This window comes from Acinonyx jubatus, chromosome D2, assembly GCF_027475565.1.
Source record: "Acinonyx jubatus isolate Ajub_Pintada_27869175 chromosome D2, VMU_Ajub_asm_v1.0, whole genome shotgun sequence".
Taxonomy (NCBI): Eukaryota; Metazoa; Chordata; class Mammalia; order Carnivora; family Felidae; genus Acinonyx; species Acinonyx jubatus.
Genome location: NC_069393.1, coordinates 42,669,311 through 42,692,601, shown reverse-complemented (window position 1 = coordinate 42,692,601; position 23,291 = coordinate 42,669,311). Strand labels below are relative to the sequence as shown.

General features: G+C 45.1%; 1 protein-coding gene across 2 annotated transcripts in view; it reads left to right on the top strand.

Annotated features, from left to right (window-relative positions):
* The window catches only part of GRID1 (glutamate ionotropic receptor delta type subunit 1), a 689,073-nt gene extending 678,664 nt beyond the window's left edge, over positions 1-10,409 (top strand). The window contains exon 16 of one of the 2 annotated variants that reach the window (XM_027062464.2): positions 7,555-10,409. In XM_027062464.2, the coding sequence (XP_026918265.1) occupies positions 7,555-7,983 (429 nt within the window). In that variant the 3' untranslated portion in view covers positions 7,984-10,409. The remainder of the gene's footprint in view (positions 1-7,554) is intronic. The other variant, XM_027062467.2, reaches the window with a different exon arrangement.
* The last annotated feature ends 12,882 nt before the right edge of the window (positions 10,410-23,291 follow it).

The window sequence follows — 23,291 nt, the reverse complement described above, 5'->3', positions numbered from 1 at the left end:
GGAGCAGATGTGGCAGAGAGGTTGACCAAAGCAGCCTCCATTGATCAAGGCTATTCTCAAGTGAGCAGAGGGTACCATGGATGTACTGAGGGGCACCCAGCCCAGCCTGGGGTTATGGGGGGGCAGGGGTATCAGTTAGTGAAGAGCTCCTCCCAGTTAGTGAAGTGTTGAAGGGTTGGTACAGATCCTAGAGCTGGAGGTGAGATTGAAAGTTGCCTTTCGGGTAGGGTGAACAACACGGAGGTAAACAGTCATCACACCTCCTGGAGCTGTGGGGGCTGGAGTGTCGCCATCAGCAAGGGGATGTGAGTGGAGGACGCTGGATCAGGGAGCAGGGACTTGCTCTAAGGGACTTGGATGTCAGGCCAAGTGGTTGAGCCCTCATCATGGAGGGAATAAGAACCAGGAGAGGGTTGAAACAACAGGATATTAGAAGCATATCTTTCAAACCTTCCACAAATATTAACGGTATTTAATCCAGAACCACTTTGTGTTACTGGTTGGCTGTGTTTTATGGAGCAGCATTCTCAATTAGGTGAGAGTGTCTGCTTTACCTTAGAATGCTTCATTTTGGGGCACTGGCTGTATTTCTTAAGAGCCAGAAACCTGTCTTTGGGTGTAGTTCTAGTCGTGTTTAATGGCTTGTGCTGAGATGTCTTCAGACTTTAGACACCTACTTGAGGAAGAGTAGTAATGTGCGTTCAACCCCTTAATATTCATGTGGATTTGAGCTCGTATTTTTTCTAAGGAATCAGACTATTATGTAGTTACTCAGTGCAGGTGAGTGCAGCAGACTCTGTGGTTGCAGTAAAGAGCCACCCTCTAGATTTATGGGGGAAGTGGAGCCATTGCTCTAAGAATAAAATATTCATGAAATAAAGATGAGAACCGCACAAATGGGAGATGACATGAAGAGTGAGGGATGAATCATCCGTCACTGGGCTGGGAGCTTGGAATGTTTGTGCTTCCTGCCTTGCCTGCCCTCCCCACCCCGTCCCTGCTTCCGTCGCAGACAGGAGCTGACAGAGGCCAGGGTGGCCGGGCAGCAGCGACAGAGTAGCAGCCGGCGGGCCAGCTGCTGTCTGTGTGGCCGGGAAGCACACGCCTGCTCTCCGTGGAGGATTTGTGGCAGGGGACACCCCCTTTGGCTCTGCACCCTTCTCTGCCTTCACTCCTCTGATGCTTCTTCCAACTCCATGTAGAGATTTTTCTCTCCTGTATCTTTCCCCTCTTCCTTTATGCCAGCCTCACGGGGTTGCTCTGAGGTTCAATGAGGGAAGGTGTGGAAAGTGCCATAAGCGGCACCTGCCCATGGGACATGCTTGGCGAATGGCGGCCAAGGCCCTATTCCCTCCCAAGGACCTTGTGATGGGCAGTAAGGGGTGTGGGGAGGACAATTCACATCTTAGGGCACCTTCTCTGTGCCAGAAAGATTACATGTTATCTTCTTAACTCTCCTGATTGCCTTCAAGAGCATTGGAGGAAGACATCTTTGGCCCTGGAGAAATGAACGGCAGAATGGGCAGGGACAGAACTGGGATATGATTGCTGTGTCTGCCACTGGGCCTTCCATGGGGTGTGTGCATGAGCAGGGGTTCCTGCCTGACATTTGCCAGAGGATTTGGGGAATTAAAAGTGTAGCTTGGGCTTTTTTCCTTGAGCCAGGATGCCGGCTCCTAGCGAGGCATTGACATCCTCTGCACCCCAGTTTGTCTCTTGGGCCACAAACTGAGTCTGGCCCAGTGGCTACACTCCTGATATCAGACCTCTTAGCATGAGGGTAAGGATAGCAAGTGTGCATTTAAGCCCTTATCCCAAGACCTATTAGCAAGAAAAGAGTGAATGCTTATCTGACACCAATGTGTATCTCAAAAGCAGCTCAGATATCACTCCCCTCTGTAAAATCTCCCCTGCTCACCTCTATGGGCTGCTTCCCTGTGTGTATGCACTCATGCTGGCTGATTCCAAATTGCTGCTAATGGTTTACTTGCCTATCCCTGCTTGGAGTCTGTTGGCACTTCTCCACCTCCGCATTGCCATCACTTTGCCCAGTGTCTGGAACAGTGGAGCCTCTCGTTAAGAGGTGATGAATATAGCCGAAGTATTGAGCACCTTCTACATGCCAGGGACCAAGATGGATGCTTTACCAAGAACATTAGCTCATCTGGTAGTAGGAGCTCAAAAGTGTTTATCGAATGAATGAACCAGTCTGGGCTCCTATAAAGAAAACGTTATTAATGTTAAATTGTTGTGTAATCATTTCAGCTGGATCAATGACTTTCAGTTCTGGCTGCACATCAGAGGTGATTAATCCTGGAAGTTTTTAGAAATACAGATGCTTGGGCTCCATTCCCCAAAGGGTCCTATTAGGTAGATCTGAACAACTGTAGTTTCTAAGAGTTCCACATGTGCTTCTGACATCCTGTCAAGGATGAAAACCACTGGGCTACACAATCCTCTCAAGGGGAAACTGGGAACACACAGCTTGGCATAGTTGGAAAGAGCCCAGGTTTTGGAGGCAGGTAGATATGGACTCTGATCCTGATGCTCCACTTAGCATGAAGTAGTGTGACTTTGAGTGAATCTCTTCACCCTTAGCCTCAGTTCACCCCATGTACACCTGCTGCTACCACGTATGATGGGAGGTGTCCATCAGCTCTCTCTTCTTTTTGCCCTCCCCTATGGAATCTGTGACAGAATCCATCAGAACTCTTTCCCAATGATGCTCTGAAAACTGTCCATCATCTCTTGAGACCACTTCATTAACTGCTCAATTTCTTTGCTCTTACCTAGCCACTACTTTCACACCTCCAGACCAGTCCTTTAGGGCTGGGCAAGTCTTTAGAGCAACACTTAAGAAGTTCGTATTGATGGCGTTTTCCCCAGCCATTGGGTCTCATTTACAACCCGGTTGGTGTCAGTGGTAATGGGAGAACACCTCTACAACCATCCCAGTCAGGTGTGAAGTCCCCTGTCCCATTTTGTTCCTGCTCAACTTAAAGTAAAAGCCATTGGACACCAAACAAAGCCTGTTCTAACGAGTCCCATGTGTAACTGGCTGTTGCATAGATGATAGTTTAGTTAATTACCATTTTCCAGTACACTGAATTATTTCCACGTTGGTGAACAGCGGCTTAATTACAGAACTTTATCTCTCTGCAAGACAATGCCTGGGAGAGGGTCCCCAGTAACCTCTTTTGGTGCATCTGTCATCATGTTTAATATGAGGTGAGAAACACAGAGCTGGAATTTAGCCAGATTTGTGGATAAATGCAGTCTGTGGATTTTATATCATATTCAGGGATGTTTGGCTAGGTCAGTTACCTACAGTAAATTAATGAAGACAGCAGCAAGTTTCCGTACAGTTGAACACCAAAAACTTGAGATAATGAGGATGTAAACTGATGTAGTTCACATAAAAAAGTCCATTATTTGAATTTGCATAACATAATAGAATGTCCCATTTCGTCTAAAATATAGATAATTATTCAAATCACTCCTGCCTCTTTTCTTGAGCAGGTGGATTATTTCTGCCTCCTCGTTCCTTGGCCGGGGACTACTGGAAATGACTTAGTGTGTGCTAAATCTGTGGCCCCAGGTGATCCAAGACGATTCTTCCAGGCTTTACCGTACAAGGTGGTTTTCTCCAGTTTTCTGCACTTCAGATCTGACCTCTAGACGGTGGAGGAAGCAGGCAGCTTAGAAATAGATTGGAGGCTCAAACAGACTACCTGTGTTGGGGGGTGGGGAGGCATTTCTCATGAGTTTTTCTCATTTTCTGTCCAGTTAAACAATCAAATATGGGCAGGTCACGATGCCACCTTGTTCTTCTGGGATTTGTTTTGTGTTGGAGCTAGCTACCAGCAGTAACAGAATTTGAATAGAATGAGGTCCCACTGGTGCAGAGAGGATTAATTACTTCACTGCCATTTGGGGTGGGAAGGTCTCCCAGGAAAGTCTGTTCAGTTGGTGTGGACGTTTTCTCTGTGTCCTGACGTGGAAAGGTTATAGGCTAATGACTAACCTCAATTGGAAGCTGACACTCACTGCACAGCTTTACAGTCCTTGGAACTGCTTCATCTGTCCTTAACTTGAGGCAAGAAGAAACATATATGGATTTAGGAAACTATATTCAAGCTCTTTCCTCCAAAAGTACTGATTCTCAGGTAATTGGGCTGTAGCCACACCTATGCTCTGGGCTCATTTTTATTCTAGATGCTTTGGTAGTACCAGATCAAGTCCTCACAGCTGTGATTATTATGCTAGATTGGTGCCTAGTCTCAACCACTTTTATAATTCCATCCCCTGAACCTCTTCTGCCTTATACTTCCTGGGTGAAGGATTTCATCTCAGAGACCTCCTTTGTTCACATTTTTCTTCAGAGTATTTTGGGTTGTTGGTCTTCCCCCAAAGCTCTCCTTCTGTTTTGTGGCCCTGGCATTCGATAGAGAGGGCTCCTTTCACTTTGTCCCCACTCTCAACTCTCTGCCTTCCTGTGGTCTTCTTGGACAGGAAGTTCTCCTTTCTCTATCTCTAGACCCCTGCAAAATGGGGAGCATCTCCTGAACACTTTCTGAGAAAAAGGGTCATACCCTTTCTTTTAACTGCCAGAGTGAACAGGACTGGGACCAAGATACTTGCCTTCCCCTCCAAATTAGTCCACTTTTAAATGTGACTTCTTTGTGTCCCCAAAAGGATTATTAGAACCCTGGAAAGAAAATCTAAAGGAGGAAATGGTGAGATCATGCAACTAACCCGTTCTTCCAACGATCCCAGGTCCATTGGTCATCGGTTTTTCTTCAGTGGAAACTGAAGACTTTGCCAGCAGGGACAGCTGGCTATCAAGCCTTCTCCAAGCTTTGCTGTCTGCAAAGAGAAAGGAAGGTTCTATTATGAGACCCTAAAAGTTTCTGAAATTCTCTCTCAACTAATCCAGCTACCAGGATCTCTGATACTTGTCTTCTGCCCTTCCCATATTTTGAAATGAAAATAGCCTATAGATGCAGATATTTACCAACACAGCTGTGGCACTGAGTTTGGCCAGTGGAGATGACAGATTTATCTGTCCCAGAGTTTATCAGGGGCACACAGCAACCATGAGAAGGCTGGAGAAGCAGGATGGGTGGTGGGCAGGAGTCAGACTTGTCCAGAGAACCTGGGGGGGTGGGTGGCAAGATCTAGGAGGACAGTCATGGAGCAGAAAGTTTGTTGAAGTACTATTGCATTATTGGATGGACAGTCAACTCTTTTCTGTCTCTTTATCTCTTTGTTCAGGATTCAGTTCATTCCTATTGTCCTTGTTTGCATAGTGGTCCTTCGTCTTAGCTACAGGTGGGAAGGGCACCTTCCAAACTGTTATCCAGTGAGAAGTAATTCCCTCAAAGCAAACAGACCATGGTCTTAGGAAGGGATAATTGATGCTTGGTGGTCTTAAAACAGCCAGAGACTACTATAGCAGTTTAAAAAACTATTTAAAATGGTTTCATGTGCAAGACTAACAACAAAGCAGATAAAACAGAAAGAAAAAGGCAAAGTTATACAGAGCTGGGTCAGCATGTTGTAAGGTAATTAAGAGAACTTGAATTCGGTGTCTTGTAGTTTTTTACAGCCTTAAAAGAGTCAGTGAAAGACATTCATGCATTACATTTAGTCAGGTTAAGTCAAGGCCTGGTAGTCTCCAGCCCCTTTCCCTGATTTTACCCAGGACACTCGCCACCCAGTGGTGTCCTCAACTTGGAGCTGGTTTCCCGGCATCAGTGAGCTGAGCTCAGCTGTGTGGGGCTTCAGATCCCTGGAATGTCGGCTCTGCCCATGGAGCTATGCCAGTGAATTCTGATGTTGTTCCATCTATGATATGGAGCCATGCCCCATAGTACCTTCCATCCTCAAATCAGTTGGCTTTCTTATTCTCAGGTCTCCTCTTGGCCTGGGATGAGTTTCTTATTTTCTTGTGGGGGTTGTCAGTTTTCTTTGTCTGTGAAAGGTTCTGGAAAAGGCAGAAGCTAATGTCTGACTACCAGTCTTGAGCTCAGCAGAGGTGTGGAGAGAGCAGTGGCCCTGCCTTCTCCACACCAGGGGCCACTGAGAACAAGCAGTAAACTGCAGAGGCAACTTCCTTGCCTGAGGAAGGCTGGGTTGAGACTTCATGGGGGTTAGCAACCCATGGGAGAGGGGCATTCACACCAGCTACTCAGGGTGGCCTCTTCCTGGGGAAGATCCTCTCCCACCAGCCTCCTAGGAGCTCAGAACAGCCACTGGAATTGCCCCCTAGATTTGTGTGGTTCCTTCTTTTATCTTTTGAAAGCCCGTTGAGGGCCTTTACATCTGTGGTATTTCTAACTGCCCTATAAGATGGGCCTGGGTCAGGCTCCTCTCTCTACTCTACGGATGTCACCATTAGACAGCCTGTGGTGTTCTATCTCAGAGCAGAGCTTTGACATGGTATTTCTCTAGGAGTTTGACATCAGGGAAGCATGGGTGGTAGACATGACCTTGCCTGTCACATTGGCACTCATGCTGCCTAAAAATAGGAGTGGAACTTTGAACCTCATTGGGGAGCTGGCATGGCTCCTTTGTGGACACCTGGTCTTATGCCCCACCTCAATGGGGGGAACTGAGCAAATAGAGTACCTCATCTTTGTCTTTTAGGAGCTTTCAAGCAGTTTGGCCCCCTTGATTTATTTTGATATTGTAGACAAAACATCAAGTTATTTAAAGTGCATTTTATTCTCTTTCTTAAGCTCACAAATAAACAAAACCATTTCCTTGCCACCATTTACATTATGGAGAAAGAGTCACGTGTCAGGGTCACCCTCTTGGCTGTCTCTACATTCTTGACACCGGGAAAGTCATCTAAGCCCTGCAAAGACCCATTCTTTACCATCTCCACCATCTTCCTCATCCAGGAACCAGCCCCATGGGCCTTGGAGACAAGGACATGCCTGCTTTCTGGCATCTCTGGAGATGGAGAGAACAAGGGTTTTAGGGTGAGCCAGGCCCCCACTTCCTGCTTCAGCGTTCCCTTGCTGCCTCTGCCATTCACAAGGGTGGTGATTCCAGGGAGGTCACTGACCTTCCTGAACCCAAGCCTCCTTTTGTATCTGATGGGGATGATCACATTAGGCCCTTTGAGCATTATGAACTCTGGTAAATACACAGGACACCCTGGGGGCTCAAGGACCAGTTCCTTTTATTCCCACGGGAACTCCCTTCTCCTCCTTCTGTCTCTGCCAGTTCTTCAAGGCATCTTCTCGCAGGGGTTGCCTCTGAGTGTGACCGTGGTTCTAGGCCAAGTGAGGAGGGAAGGTACATGTTGCCAAGGCCTGCTTTCTGGGTCTTTGCTACCTTGGGGCAGTGTCCTAGGCCACCAGTTCCCAGATAACTGAAGTTCACCCAGATGTAGGTGAGGGGGTATGGGAGGAATGGGGGGGCAGTGCTCACCTAGTGTCCACCAGGCTTAACATGCCTAGGGTCTCCAGGCCTCCCAGAGTTTGTAGAAAGCCAGCCTTGGCTCACGTGAGGGCTTGGCCTGACCTTCCTGTGCTTTCCCTCCAGGACAAAGAAGTGAATTTGGAGCAGGTTCACCGGCGCATGAACAGTCTAATGGATGAAGACATTGCTCACAAGCAGATTTCCCCAGCGTCCATTGAGCTTTCGGCCCTGGAGATGGGGGGCCTGGCTCCCAGCCAAGCCTTGGAGCCAACGCGAGAGTACCAGAACACACAGCTCTCGGTCAGCACTTTTCTGCCAGAGCAAAGCAGCCACGGCCCCAGCCGGACACTCTCGTCAGGGCCTAGCAGCAATCTGCCGCTGCCCCTCAGCAGCTCGGCCACCATGCCCTCCATGCAGTGCAAACACAGGTCGCCCAATGGGGGGCTATTCCGCCAGAGCCCGGTGAAGACCCCCATCCCCATGTCCTTCCAGCCTGTGCCGGGAGGCGTCCTTCCAGAGGCCTTGGACACCTCCCATGGCACCTCCATCTGACCGCGCCGCCTGCCCTCCCGCCCGCCCATCCACCCACCCGACCAGCAGAGCTTTTTAATACAAGAAAACAACAACACAAACCACACACACGTGCACACACACACACACACACACAAAGACTCTTTCATTTTTCTTGTACATATGTGTAAATAATGACAGAATGGAGTGGGGTAAAAGTGTATTTTGAATATTCCCAATTTTCGAAGTCAGTAAAAAAAAACACAAAAACTGTATGAATGACTTTGTAAATTTTGTTCTATATGAATAAAAAGGCAAATTACTTGTGATCATTCTGAAGTGCCAAAGAAGCCCCCTGTTCCTGGGCCTTTCTGAAGGCAGGAGGGGTGATCAGATAAGGAGCCCCTTCCTGCCGGGGGAGAGGGGAAGATAAGCAGCCAGTCCCTTTAGAGGAGCCCCCAAATGCTGCTTGTTGCCATGTCCCATGGTTTCCTGCCAAGTTCCTCTGCTCCTGGCCCTTGGTTCCTCTTTAATCCTCTCGGGTAGATAAACAGTGAGCCAGCATTGGTCTGACCCCAGGCCACGGGGCTATACGGTGGTCAGCTGTTCCTGTCAGCCTGGGACTTAGGAGACTTCTGGGACCTGGGGAGTCCTCTTGTTCACCCACTGCATGATGCAGTGTGCAGTGGGCCCAAGAGAAGCACCCACCATGAGGAGGCCATCTCTGAGGGCTTTGATGCTGACATGCTCTAGGGTCATACTATTGGCCTTGTGTTTTTTTGCTTTCTTTTCCTAATTAGAAGAATCAACAAGTGATAGAATGTGGGAGAAGGCAGGTAGGCTCCATCATTGCCTTGGGAGGCTTGGCAGTGGTGGGCTTGTCCTTGTCCATAGGGATAGAGAAATGCTAGCTATAGTGTGTGGACCAGGTGAGGTGGTGAGACCAGGCAGAGGGAGAATAACCCCTGGGATTTGTGACCTGTGGTTTCAGGTCAAAGGGTTATGGTGGAGGAGTGGAGGGAGGTGCCCTAGGTGAGCAGACCAGTACTCTAGGCGGTGGGCAGTGCTGGAAATAGTTTGTTCAGATAGGAAGGAGCCTTGGCTCCTAGAGAAGGAGCAGCAGAACTTGGTGTGATGTAAACACAAGTAACTCTTCATCACCCAGGGAAGTAACTCCAGAATTAAAAGGATGTCTCCAGGTCTGAAACCCTGCAGGCAGTCTGCCAAATGGGGCCAGAACACAGTGTGAGGCCTTACTCCCTGCTTTGCCCCCTTCTCCAGACAAGAAGCCTTCAAGCGGTGATCCAGCCAATAGGCAGGGGCCCCTCTCACTGAGATTCCCAGGATTATCCCCAAGCTAAGGAACCTACTGGTAGCTCTGTTCCTTAAGGCTAAGACAGCTAGATAGCCACGCCTCCCTCCCTTGTCTTTCTTGGGACAATTAAACCTTAGAACCAGACAAAGAACCAGTAGGAGCAGAGCAGTTTGAGTAATCTGAGCTGACGACAAAGGTGATTCTGCTCTCCTAACCTGCCAGGATGGTGCACACAGCCCACATTGGGCACCAAGAGGGCTGGGCTCCCCTCCCCATCCCTGGCTGGGCAGTCATCAGGGAGCTGAGAGCCCATCTGTGGTCATGGAACAATACAAAGACTATTGACTGCATCTCCTATAGCCTTGTAGAGTTGCTCCAGAGGTGTATTTATGAGGGTGATAACTAGCCCCGGATTGATTTCTTTCCTGAAGTCCTGACTGACATGATTGAGCAGAAAGGAACGGCTGCATCACATAGTCAGCTAAAAGCACCCTGGAGAGGAGAGTGTTTATAATTATGTTATTTATCTCTGGATGCTGAGAATGGCCTGATGTTAGCGCTACCCAGGCAATCCATTGACATTTCTCCAATCAGAGCGTGGAGAACCAGGAGCTGGGTGCATGCGCATAGTGAAGCCTAGGTGGGCGACAGTTACCCTGAGGAAGAGCAGGCTTCATTTTCTTTCCAACAGCACTTTGGGGGGCCCTGCCCTGGATGGTCAGTTTTTCATATATATCTATTTTTTTAATCAAATTCTGGTCTCACTGCCTTATCTCACTCCCAAGTCTGTTTTTTCCTGAGATGATCTGTCTTTTGGGGTACACCATGGATGTCTTCTTGGACAGCTTTGCTTAGAGTGGGTGTAAGGGAGAGGAGAGAGATGGCAGGTGTGTGTGTGTGTGTGTGTGTGTGTGCGTGTGTGTGTGTGTGTGTGGGTGGGTGGGTGGGTGTGGGTGCGTGCATGTGTGTGTGTGTGTGTGTGAGAGAGAGAGAGAGAGAGAGAGAGAGAGTATACCTTTGAGGAAAAGGCATCCTGCTTATTGAAAAAAAAGACCCTTAACACCTCATGGTGTTATTTATTCTTCACCATGTTTATGTTATTTTTTAAATTTCCTACCCTTGGCATGAGGGGAAATGATTGATATTCAAGTAAGTTCTCAAAAAAAAAAAATCCCAACTCAGATTTCTGTGTCAGCTCAGAATGTATCTTTTTTTCATGCTTTGCTCTTTGGATTTATAACTCTGTTTAGACTATTCCATACATTTTAGGTATATTTTGTGCCTTCAGACACTGCAAATAATAATCAGCATTTGGATTAAAGTTGTTTAATAATAAAACTTGACTTTGCTCCCTACCCTCTTCTTCTCTTCGGTGAAGAAATGCTATCTGCTTGTTCCCAGGGAATGCTGTGGTCATGAGCTGAGTTCTGTCCTATTGGCGTGGGCAGTGGTGAAAGAGACTTCTCTGACCAAGTGGGTCTCAGACATGCCTGGGGGTGGAGGCACACCCTCCTTACCCGGTATATGTCCAGAGTCCCCCCATATCAACCAGGGGGCAACGTGAGGGACAGGCTGAGAAACAATTCTAATTTTCGGTTAACCTAACAATTTCCTATAAAATGTGAGTTATTAGAAAACTCATGGGAGAGAATTTATCCATACTGCATGGAGAAGTGCTCCCATGGCCTCGTGGAGTGAACAACTTCTTAACTGTCAGTTGACTTTGTTTCCTCTCTCATCCCTACACTTCCTCTGACCTCAGATAAGTTGTTTCTCTGTGCTTAGGCCTAAGGGCTAAGGGACTGTCATTGTTTGAGGGACCATGGCATGGCTTTTCAATAGCCAACCCTCAGAGGATGTGTCTGTAGGTACCATTCTCCGATAAATATTAATCTGCCTGGAATCATCAGCATGGGCCCTGGACCCCCCAGATTCATATACTCCCCACCCCAACTTTTTGTATCACAAGGTTCCCCTCTGACTTCTAGGCCTTCCAGGGAGAAGCGGCTCTTCTGTCAGCCTTATACCAAATAGGGACAACCCAAGGAGTTTGGTTTTCATTCTCAAGATCTCAACTTCCAGGAACTGAAAGGATAGCGTCTAGTCCTTGTTCTTGTGCCCCTGCACCAATGAGAGGCATCTCCAAATGCACCAAACGGGTGCAAATTCCAAAGGCTGAGGGGCAGGGAGGCAGAGACCCAGCAGACACTCCCAGATTATCTGAATAGACAGATGGATCTGGACAGCTCTCCCAAAGGCTATGTTTCCTTAAGGAACTGCCCAGTTCCTAAATTCTAAATCTTCCCAAATCTTGCCAAGGTAGAACTAATTCCATATTTAATTTTGTCTTCTCCAGCACTGAAAGAAGACCAAAGACACACCAAGGAAGACAAGATCACTGGGCCTGATGGCCATGATGGTACAGAAGGGATATTTGGTTCCTCTGCTATTTTGGTTCTCATTTAATAATCATAGAGAGGGGCAAGGTCTGGTGGATAACATGGGGCTTTGCATGACCTTATGCTTCTGAGACGAAGGGGTTACTCACGGGCATCTGCCTTCATTTTCAGTTCCCTTTCTTGGGGAGCTCACGTTTCACTCCCATAGACATGTGCTCATGAATTAGCACCTGTGTCTCAACAAAAGCCTTGTTTTGTGCTCTTAGCTTTGGCAACACGAGATAGACGAAAGTTCCAAGAATTTTTAAGTGACCTTTCCTTAAGGAAAATAAATAAATAATAGACAAAGAGACTCAATAAAAGAGAGCATTTCTGTTCGTAATGTAACATTCCTTATACTGAAAACATTATTTTATTTCACCCCATTAGTTGCTTTTAATAAATGAAATCATGTTAGGTTCTTATTATGCTGACCCTTCATACCTGGAAACTCCAAATAGGCAACAATTTTCTATGCTAATAACTTTAATTATTATATTCTCCCCCCTCTCCATGGTATGTAGCCAGAGAGATCAGTTATGAAAAAAAGTGCACAAATTCCAAATAAATCAGGCTAACAGTCCTACAAGAGAGGAAGGAACAATTATCAATGATATCAGTCAGACCTTCCCTCCAGCTTTCATTCTTTCATCTCTGAACCTGACCTTGGGTGCTGAGCCCCAGAGAGAGGAGAGGTTCTCTCCACAACAAGAAAAACTCCTGCTACGGAAATTTGCAATGACCAATGGTCAGGATCTGGAAGAGGGCGTACCAGGGTGAGCAGCCAAATGTGTCTCAAGGAGGGTTCAGTTGCTGGCAGATTCAAGCATACAGTCATCAGGGCAACCAGATGTCCAAGCTCAGAGGAAAACAAAATATTCACCAACAGCGAGTCTTATCAATACACAAAATAAGTATACACAGGCGCATGTCCCCCTGTACACACAAACACTGAGGTCCATATGCGTTAGTTCAGTCACATGTATATAAATTTTGAAAGCACACAACAAGGCCCTTGGGCAATGCAAGCAGATGAAGTCATGCTCATCAGATGTGGCAAAATAGTCCAGTGGAGGAAAGAGGCTGCTTCAGGGCTGCCCTGCCCAGTGTATGATCTCAATGCAATCAGCCAAGTGGTTCTCTGCAATCAGCTGCTATGGAGGGGAACATGTCTCCTGCAAAGTGGCCTCTCTCTGGCCAGGTGTGTGCACAGCAAACCATCCTCTGCCACCAAACACTTGCTCTGAAATACTCCTGATTTCCAACCTGAATCCCAAAATATGCATTCTCCAAGGCATCATAATGGGTTCCAAATAAGAACACCCATTATCTTATTCATATCAGCAGCTTGTTTACTGATCAAGTATAGTGTTGCAGGGATTCTATCATACCCTTTACATACAAATGCTCTTTCATCCTCACACCAGTCCCACAAGGTAGAAAGTTCTATCTAAAAGTTATAGGAAGGGAAAATGAGACTCAAAAAGGCATGGGTCCAAAGCTGGTAAGTGGCAGTGCTGGGATTCACACTTCTTCTGCTATCTGACTGTGTAGCGTGTGTTCCTATCAGAGCAGCTGGTCCTCCCTGAGTGGGGAGCACACTGGCTGTCTCTCAACCCCTAAACAGTTGCTGGCCTTCTGTGTCCCAAGGCTCAGTGGCACCAGCCCTGCCACTGCCCTTGGCCTCCACATCTGCTGCCTCTTCTCCAGTGGCCTCAGGGCGTGTTGGTGAGTATCTGCTTTTGCACCCCTGCAGTGGCTGTGGCTGGCCTGGGATAACAGGGTAACTCTCAACTGCTCCACTGATACTGCCTTCGGCCAGGCAGGGCATCAGGGTCCACCAGATTCACTTAAGATGGAAAAATGGCCTGCTTCTATCACGGGCCCTCTCCCCTCCCCTCCTGCACAGGGTAAACTGTGAGTCAGGTCCACGGAAGCTCTACGGCTGATGAGTACTCTAACGAGTTTTAGGATTCTCCCCCAGATCAGGAATGCCCCCCCTGAAGTCCCTGGATAGATCACAGAGGTGTCTGAGAACCTTCTACAATTGCTTGTCTTATTGCTAGTATGCGTACACATTTTTTTTCCCCAGGAACAGGGCCCATGTATTCCAATATATTCTTGACATTCTTTTGTAAGAGTTCTAAGTCACCGCCCTGAAGAGCCGGGAGTCAGGCAAGCCCCGGTGTCCCATTCTGTCAATCCCAGTGGTTAGGTGTAATCCTGTTTCAGTGCCTGTCTCCAGGAGGGGTGTAATAATTACAGAAGAGTGGACAAAGGAAGGGGTGTGGGAAATGCATTGCAAGTAAGGTGCCCTGAGGTTTAACCCAGAGGCGGGCAAGCCCCACTGGCAGAACACATGGCCAACTGCAAGATGCAGGGGCAAAGGGCCGATGCTGATGCTCTAATGCCTGGAAAGGTGGCCCAGACAAGGCACAGGGTATTGAAACTGGCCAATTCTGGGCTGGAATCCTACTTGTGTGTATTGGCTGTGACATCTTGAGCACATTGTTTTTGTTTTACTTTTTTGAATTTCATTGCTTCAATCATATATCAATGACAGTAATATCTATCTCTGTCTTCTGTGAGGATTTCATAGCTAGTAATCATAATGAGAGCCGTAAGTTATAGAGTGCTTACCACGTACCAGAGCTTCCCCTGTATCATCTCATCTGCTCCTACTACTATCGTTTGTGGTAGCTAATGAGGAAAATGAGGCTCCGAGCAGTTTAATGACGTGCTTACTGGTGGGGAAGGGATATGACGTCAAGGAAGTCTGTGTGCAGAGACTGAGCTTCTCCTCGTGACCCAGCATTAGTACTTCGCATTGCCAGTGTCAGCGTGGTGCCTGTGGAACATCTGCACCTGCTTTGTTCTCCTAGGCCAGGCCCCCAGAGTGGCAGACTCAGGAAGAAGGGATTTGTGTCTCTTAGACCCAACGCGAGACAAATGCGGAGGGTCAATAAAATAGGTGAAACTCAGTTTACGTTTTGGTTCTGGATTCTCTAGCTGTGTGATCTCAGAGTTGAAGTGATTAGAATGAATCTGTAGTGCTGTCTGTGATCCACAGAGTGAAGTTTGCCCAGTTTATAGGCTCCCCTCTTCCGACATCTGAGCCTTGAGAAACCTACACAGATCCCAAAGGCCAGCGCTGACTCCTGACAAGCAAGGCCATACTTACCTTTGCTTCATGGAGGTGAAATTACTTTCTTCTGCATTAAGGTAGAGCCAAATGTGTGGTCTAGTGCTCACATAATAGGTACAAACTGGGCATCAGACAGATCTGGCTTAAAATCTGGCTTTTCTCACTCACCACACAGGCATCCCCAGTCCCATTGCTATCAAGGCCAGACCGTGCTATCACAAGGACATCTCCCTTGTGTCCCCCCACCCACAGAATGGTCCCTGAGTCCTGAGCTGTGGTGAGGATCAGTGATAATGCAGGTAAGGCACCTGCGCAAACATACTCTTGCCCAAGGCAGCTCTTGGGGTGATCGGCATACCTACAGCATTACTCTTCTCGGTGGGAACTGCAAGGCTCTGTTAGCCAACCACGTCACCAAAAGTGTTCAGGTCCTGCCAGCTGGGGCAGGAGGTGGAATTACCTGCTGGGGCAGAGAGAAACAGCATTACCACTTCTACCCTTAGCACCAGGATGCTTGCTGAATGCCCCACTCCTGTCCTGTAGGGACCTGATGGTACCAGCAGGCCCCACCTCTGTTCCTGAGACCCACTCAGGGTGAGTGTTCCCAGAAAACAAATGAAAAGCAGCCCAGCATCCTGCAGAGGCATGATTTGGTTGTGAGCTGTTCAGTCAATGCGCTCGCTGCACCTGACTTCCAGGTGTGCCCCTAATGAAATGCAGACGAGAAGAAGCAGGCTCCGGGAGAGAGAAGCTCCAAAGCTAGTAGAGGCACTGATGAGTCCTTGGGATATATTTCATAAAACCTCAGACCTTCGGGGACTTCCTGGCATGACAGCTTCTTTTTTTCCTGAGGTAAGACCCAAATTCCTCACATTTTGTGGGGAAAAAATAATGCATCCATTTGGAGTGACAAAAAGTACATGTGCTGAGATAATTTTACATTCACTCTGTCTGTGCCTGTTTTTTAGTTTCTGCCACTTCCTTCGGTCTGAAGCTCACAATAGCCGAGTCTTCCTCAGTCAGCAGCTTGTGGTATGGACAAGCTAAGTTGCCTCATGGAGAATGGAGCTTTTCACATTTAGGAGGAAATGACACAGCAGGCCACTAGGTCAGCATGGATTCTGCCTGTCCAGTATGAAAGGACACAGTGAAACTGAGGAATCTGGGGAGAGGAACTATTTAGAAAGATGTATGCATGCCACACATCACGGAAAGCCACAGGATAGTGGAGACATGTGGGAACTGAAACAGCAGCATCTCTTATGCTCTCATGGCCAGAAAGGACAGTGGGAGGGGGCATGTCTTCTCACTGTGAGAGACGAGGTTGGAAAGGGCTGTCTGAATCCATTTCCAGAGAATGAGCCATCAATGGTGATCCCACAGGAGCGAGCTGCAGGGACCCATCCTCTGAACTCACTGGCCCCCTGCCTCCAATCTCCTGCAAATTCCAGGAGCAGAGGACAGGGTGCCCACTGAGGCATTCACACCGACCAACCTGGGGCACACAGCAGGGTGGAGAAGGATGGGGAATGAGTATGCAGGTATGGCAAGAGGGAGAGATGAAAGATATTTATTTAATACAGCAGGATCCAGAAAGGAAAGAAAAGGGATTCACGTGGGTCATATGCCTATCATGTCCTAGAAGAATTAAATCATTTCTTACATTGGAAAATTAAGAAACCTCTTTCTGACAAATGAGGACGATGAGACTCAGAATAATTAAGTGGTTTGCTCAAGGTGATCCAACTCACCTGTCAGTCTAAATAAAACCTGTGATCTTTCCACCCTGAATTGCCCTGTATGTTCAGAAGATATAGATGTAAGACACCATCAGACAGAGGGTCACCTCCCAAGATCTGGGGCTCAGCCACAGACTGTAAATTTGTGGGGAAAGGTAGGCAGAGTGGGGTATGTGGCATTTGTGGAGAAAACATTCCTCTGCCTTTTCACAGTTGAGGCAGAGGGACTGTATCCTACAAAGCTAACTTGGTTGTTGGAGGCCATTCTTCTGAATGGATCCCCAAAGAATATAAAGGCAGTGTATTGGAATCAGAAAGATGTGTTTTTGAAGGCAGGTTCTACTATTTTCTAGCTATATATGACCACGAGTGAGTCACTTAACCCCTCTGAACATCAGTTTCCACATCTTTGAAATCTATACAACAAGGGCAGCAATCCCATCTCAAAGGATGAAATAAGACTTGGAATAAAGCACCTTGTGCCAGCATCAGTGGCTGGCTCAGCCCAAGTGTTCAATTGGAGATGACCATGATGAATGTAGGAAACAGGGTTGCAAAGTACCTGACTACAAGGCCACAGTTCTTAAATATACTTTTTTTAAAAAATCACAAAATACATGCCAAAAAAATGCACAAATCATAACTGTACAGTTCGATTCATTTTAACAAGGGGAGTGCTTCTCTGTAGCCACCAACCAAAACAAGAATAGAACACAATCATTTTCCTGATTGAAACCTCCAGAACTCCAAAGGTAGCCATAACTATCAGTTCTTTAACCACTAATTAATTTCATATACATTTAAAATACGTATACATAGAATCAATTATCCTTTTTTGGTTTTTTTTTTTTTTCATTCGACATTGGCTTTAGAGACTTATCTATGATTCTGCATGAGGTTCATTTTAATTGTTGTTGAGGACTTCACTGTGTGAATGTCACAATGTATCTATTTTATGGGTGACAGACTTTTGGTTTGTTTTCATTTTGAATTAGTACAAACAGTGTCCCTATCAACATTTTTTGTGCATGATTTTGGGTGAATTTATGTATGCCTTTCTGTTGGAATGCTGGGTCATAGGTATGCATCTGTTTGACCTTAAGTGCATACTGCTAAAAGGTTTTCAGAAATACCTGTAGTGATTTGGGTACTTGTGATGTTGTGATTTGGCTACTTGTGAATCACATGTGTTCCACATCTTCACTGTCACACAGTGCTGTCAGGTATTCTGAGTTCAGCTATTCCTGGGGGGAATGTCGTATGCCTACTTGTGGTTTTAACTTGCATTTTCCTGATGAGCAGTGAGATTGAGCCTTTACGTGTGCTTTTGTGAAATGTCTCTTCTTCCACACCATGGCTTGCCTTCTCACTCCCTTTCTTCTGATGAACAAAAGTTCTTCATTTCAATGTAGGCTCACGTATCCACTTGTCCCTTATCCTCAATGCTTGGTATGTGCTGTTCTGAAAGCTTTACCTAACCCAGTTCAGGGAGCTATTCTCCTCTGTTTTCTTCTGATGTTATCCTTTGTTTTGCCTTTCATATTTACATCTATAACCCTTCTGGAGTTGGTTTTCAAGTATGATGTGAAATAGAGGTTAAATTCATTTTCAAAAATACAGATATTTGATTATTCCAGCACCATCCATAGGAAAAAAATTTTTTCCTTTGCCATCAACATTGCAGCTTCACATTTTTCTTAAATACCTTGTACATATTGGCCCATTTTCATATTTTGTTCTGTTGCCCTGTATGTCCATTTGGCACAAATACCACTCGGTCTTAGTTATGGTAGTTTTGTGGTCAGTCTTAATATCTGGTAGTATAAGTCCATCCTTTGCATTCACACGTAGATTTAGAATCACTATCCTATTTCCACAGAAATCCTCTTGAGATTTTATTTTTTTTTTAATTTTTTTTCAACGTTTATTTATTTTTGGGACAGAGAGAGACAGAGCATGAACGGGGGAGGGGCAGAGAGAGAGGGAGACACAGAATCGGAAACAGGCTCCAGGCTCTGAGCCATCAGCCCGGAGCCGACGCGGGGCTCAAACTCCCGGACCGCGAGATCGTGACCTGGCTGAAGTCGGACGCTTAACCGACTGCGCCACCCAGGCGCCCCCCTCTTGAGATTTTAATTAAATCTGCATTGAACTATATGTTAACTAACTTGGATGTAAATTAAAAAAATAAACAAGGTTAAAATAAACTGCATTGAATCCAAAAACAAACTTGAAATAAAATTGACTCCTTTTCATCCCTTACTTTCAACTTTTCTGCATTCTTATACTTAAGATCTAGCATTTTTAAGCATATTAAAGTTCAACATAAGTGCGTGTGTGTGTGTGTGTGTGTGTGTGTGTGTGTTTATTACAGGTTCTTAAATCCTTAATTGAAGTGATTAGTCCATTCACATTCAATATATTTTGGTTAGATCTACAATCATATTACTTTTCCATTTGTTCCTCTTGTTCTATGTTAATTATGTCCCTTTTGCCTTCCTTATGGTTCAAATAATGCTTTGTTATTCAATATCCTATCTCTGTTAACTTGTTGGTTATGCATTCTTATATGTTCCAAACTTTTAAAGGAAACACCCTAAAAATAGAAATATGTACTTTTACTATTCTCAAGACAAGGCCAAGACCTTAAAATACCTTAAATTCATTTATCACTTTTTCCCCCACCTTTTGTTATTTTGATTCTACAATTATTTTCAGCAAGATGAGATATAATCATGGCTCTATGCAGTCTGAAATCATTTAGATTTATCAATATATGTATCTTTTCTATGTCTCTTCTTTCTGAAATTTTTCTTTTGCCTCAAGAATTCCCTTAAGAATTTCTTTAGCCGTTGATCTGTTGATGGCAAATATCACCACCTTTTTTGGGTGAAGTCTAGAAATCCAACTTTATTTTTCCTTTCAGAGGATATTTTCACTGGGTACAGAATTCTTGGTCATCCCTTATTTTCTCTCAACACCTTAAAAATATCGCTCCTTTGTCTTCTGGCTTCCAGAGTTTCTGCTGAAGTCATGTCTCATTACTATTGTTCTTCTTTGAACATAATATGTTTTTTTTTTTCTGGCTGCTTTTAGGATTTCACTTTGTGTTGGGCTTTTCAGCAATGTTACTATGATGTGCTTAGGTGTGTTCTTAAAATAAATTTCTTATGCTTGGTGCTTTAGAATTCTTTGTATCTATGAATTATTACCACTTACCAGTTTTGGTAAAATTTCAACCCCTCTTTCCCTTCTGTGGCTGTATGTGTATTCAAGCTTGTACTTTTTTAAAAAAAATAGTGTTTATTATTATTTTGTTTTGAGAGAGAGAGAGAGACAGATAGTGAGCAGGGGTAGAGCAGAGAGAGAAGGAGACAGGATCTGAAGCAGGCTCCAGGCTCTGAGCTGTCAGCACAGAGCCCAATGCAGGGCTCAAGCTCACCAACCTTGAAATCATGACCTGAGCTGAAGTCAGATGCTTAACTGACTGAGCCACCCAGGAGCCCCTCAGGCTTGTACTTTTGAAAAATCATGATCTATAATTCCTGTACGCTTTTTGGTGCATTTTCCATCATTTATTTTTTTTACAACCTCCTTCACTCTAGATATTCTTAAAGACTGATCACAATTTTTTTGCTTTGTCCAAATTCTAGATCACCTAGGTGTCTGATTTTATGTTTTTTATGTGCTTTTTTGTTCTATGTTTTTAAAAGCTTTGTGTACCTTTCACATATTACATATTCATCCTTATTATAGTATCACTATTTTTAATAGACTATATTTTTAGGGCACTTTCAGGTTCACAGCAAAATTGGATGGAAATTAGAATTCCCATGTATTCACTATTCACACATGCACAGGCTTCCCCACTATAAGCATTCCACACTGGAATGGTACATTTGTTATTATCAATGAATATGCATTGAGACATCATATCACCCAAAGTCCCTCTGTTTACAACAGAGTTAATCACATTCCATGGTTTAACAAACCTATACTAACATGTGTCCATCACGAAAATATACATAACAGTTGCTCTGCCCTCCAAGTCTTCTGTGCTCCTGCTATTTACCTCCTATTCCCCCTAACCATAGACAACACTGATCATTTTATTGCCCTCATAATTTTGCCTTTTCTAGAATGTCATGTAGTTGGAATTATACAGCATGCACCTTCTCAGATTGGCTTCTTTCACTTCGTAATAGGTATTTAAAGTTCTTCAATGTCTTTTTATTATTTGACAGCTCATTTCTTTCTACCACTGAATAATATTCCATTGCCTGGATATACCACAGGCTATTTACCCATTCACCCATTGAAGGACATCTTGATGCCAAGTTTGGATAATTATGAATAACATTGCTATGAACATCTGTGTGGTTTTTATGTGAACATAAATTTTCAATTCTTTTAGGTTGAAATATCAGTGATTATTAGCTCCTTATACCAAGATATACCAAGCATTTTGCATTTGGGCCATTCTGAAAGATGTGTAGTTGTATCTTGTTATAAATTGCACTTCCCTGATGACATATGATGGGGAGTATCTTTTCATATGCTTATTTGCCATTATCCCCTTTTGTGAGATGTCTATTCAAGTTTTTTGCCCATTTTTAACTTGGATTCTTCAGATATTCTTAGTTGTGGGGAGGCCCCTTGCAAAAAACTGGAAGCTGGGGGAAGAGGACCTGGAACATTCTAAGGATTGAGCAAACCTAGCAGTAACACCAAAACAGGACAGAGGGATGCCAATTTAAAGGTCTGAGAGACTCAGGGCACCTGGATGGCTCAGTTGGTTGAGCATCTAACTTCAGCTCAGGTCATAATCTCATGGTTCGTGAGTTTAAGCCCTGCATCAGGCTCACTTATATCAGCGCAGAGCCTGCTTCAGATCCTCTGTCCCCCCTCTCTCTCTCTGCCCCTCCCCCACTCATGCACATGCACGCGCTCTCTCTCACACTCTCAATAATGAATAAACATTAAAAAAAGAATAAAGGTCTGAGAGACTCAATGTAATACTCAGACCAGAAGAGTAGGGGCCTGAGTACAGTGGCCATCAGCCCAAAAGCAGTTATCCTTGAACCCGAGCAAGTGACCTGAGTATGCTTAGGTTAGGATAATTATGTCTTCTTTCCTTGTTTTTCAGTAATATTCCTTTGGAGGTGTTCCACATGTGTCTTAGCAGAGTTCAACAGAATTTGTTCTTTGTTATATGAGTCTGGGAGATCTCAGATGGATGGGGAGCATGTACCTGAATGGACTGCATGGTGAGGACCAACCATAGAGATAAATGAAAACCAGGATGGGCCAGGAGAAATGGTCAACGTTTGTCAAACACAACCACATGCAGGGTATCAGTGTCTTCTGGGGATGCAAAGATGCATAGAAACACCCATGGAGATATCAAAGTATACTGCAGTGAAGCTGTAATGAGAATGACCTTACATCCTAGTCTGCCAGAGATAGTCTTAGATTATGCCTATTGTTCCAGAAGTTATTAATAGCTTCAATTAGAAGGACAAATTACATGGCTCCTGTGGATGTGTTGGATAGTTTCATGTGTCAACTTGGCTGGGGCACAGCTCCCAGATATTTAGTCAAACACAGTCTAGATGTCATTGTGAAGGTATGTTTTAGAACAGATTAATATTTAAATCAATAGACTTTGAATAAAGCAGTTACCCTCCACAACGGGAATAGGCCTCATCTAATCCAATCAGTTGAGGTCCCCAGGAAAGAGGGAGTCTGCTTCCCTTCAGCCTTCATACTCAAGTTGCTGCATCAACTCTTCCTGGGTATCCAGCCTGCTAGTTTGTCCTATAGATTTCATACTTGCCAGCCTCCTCCATAACTGCTTGAGCCAATTCCTTAAAATAAATCTTTCTTTCCATGCCCCCCCCCCCAACAAACCCTATTTCTGATTCTTTGGAGAACTCCGACTTATACAATGGACTTACATATAAGGGACTATGGGGACATATTTACAGGAGGCTTTGTTTCTTCAGGACCCAAGCATCTGAAGAGCAAGCCATCTAAATAACAAGGCAGGTGAGGGAAGAGCTTGGGGATGCTGAGCATTGTGTGCCTGGTAACTGGTGGGCAGCATCTGGAAGAGGTAGTGAGCTATAAACTCTGAAGGGCCAAAGCCTGTTTGCACTTCCGAAAAAATGCTCCCCATGTAATGGCGTACCACCAGGGAGTTGTAAGCAAGGGAAAATATGTTTCAGTTTACTTTTTCCTAAGGCTCTCTCTAGCACTGGATCAAGTGGTGGGATGGGGGAAGGGGTGACAGCAGGGATTAAGTGGAGAGAAGCTGGCTATAGCTCAGTGAGACCATGATTCTGAGCTGAGGCAGCAGCAGAGATCAATTTCAGAAAAGTTCTCCTTCGTTTTTTGTTGTTGTTGCACCTGTTAGGTGACAACTATATTCTGAATAAACTCAACCACCAGCTTTCTTTATTCCTACACCCAGACAGTGGAGCACCAGTGATGAAAGCTACACAGCTGAGCAGATTGCTGTCATTATAAATGCATGATCCCCAGTCTCAAAGAGACCTGGAAATTCTACCAGGACTTTCTGGCCAATTCAATCTTCACTTTCCCCAGAAACTTCATATTTTTAAAATGCATGAACATGCTTTTTCTCCCTCACTGAACATTTTTTAAACTAAACTTAAAAAAAATTTTTTAAGATAATTATAGATTCATATGTC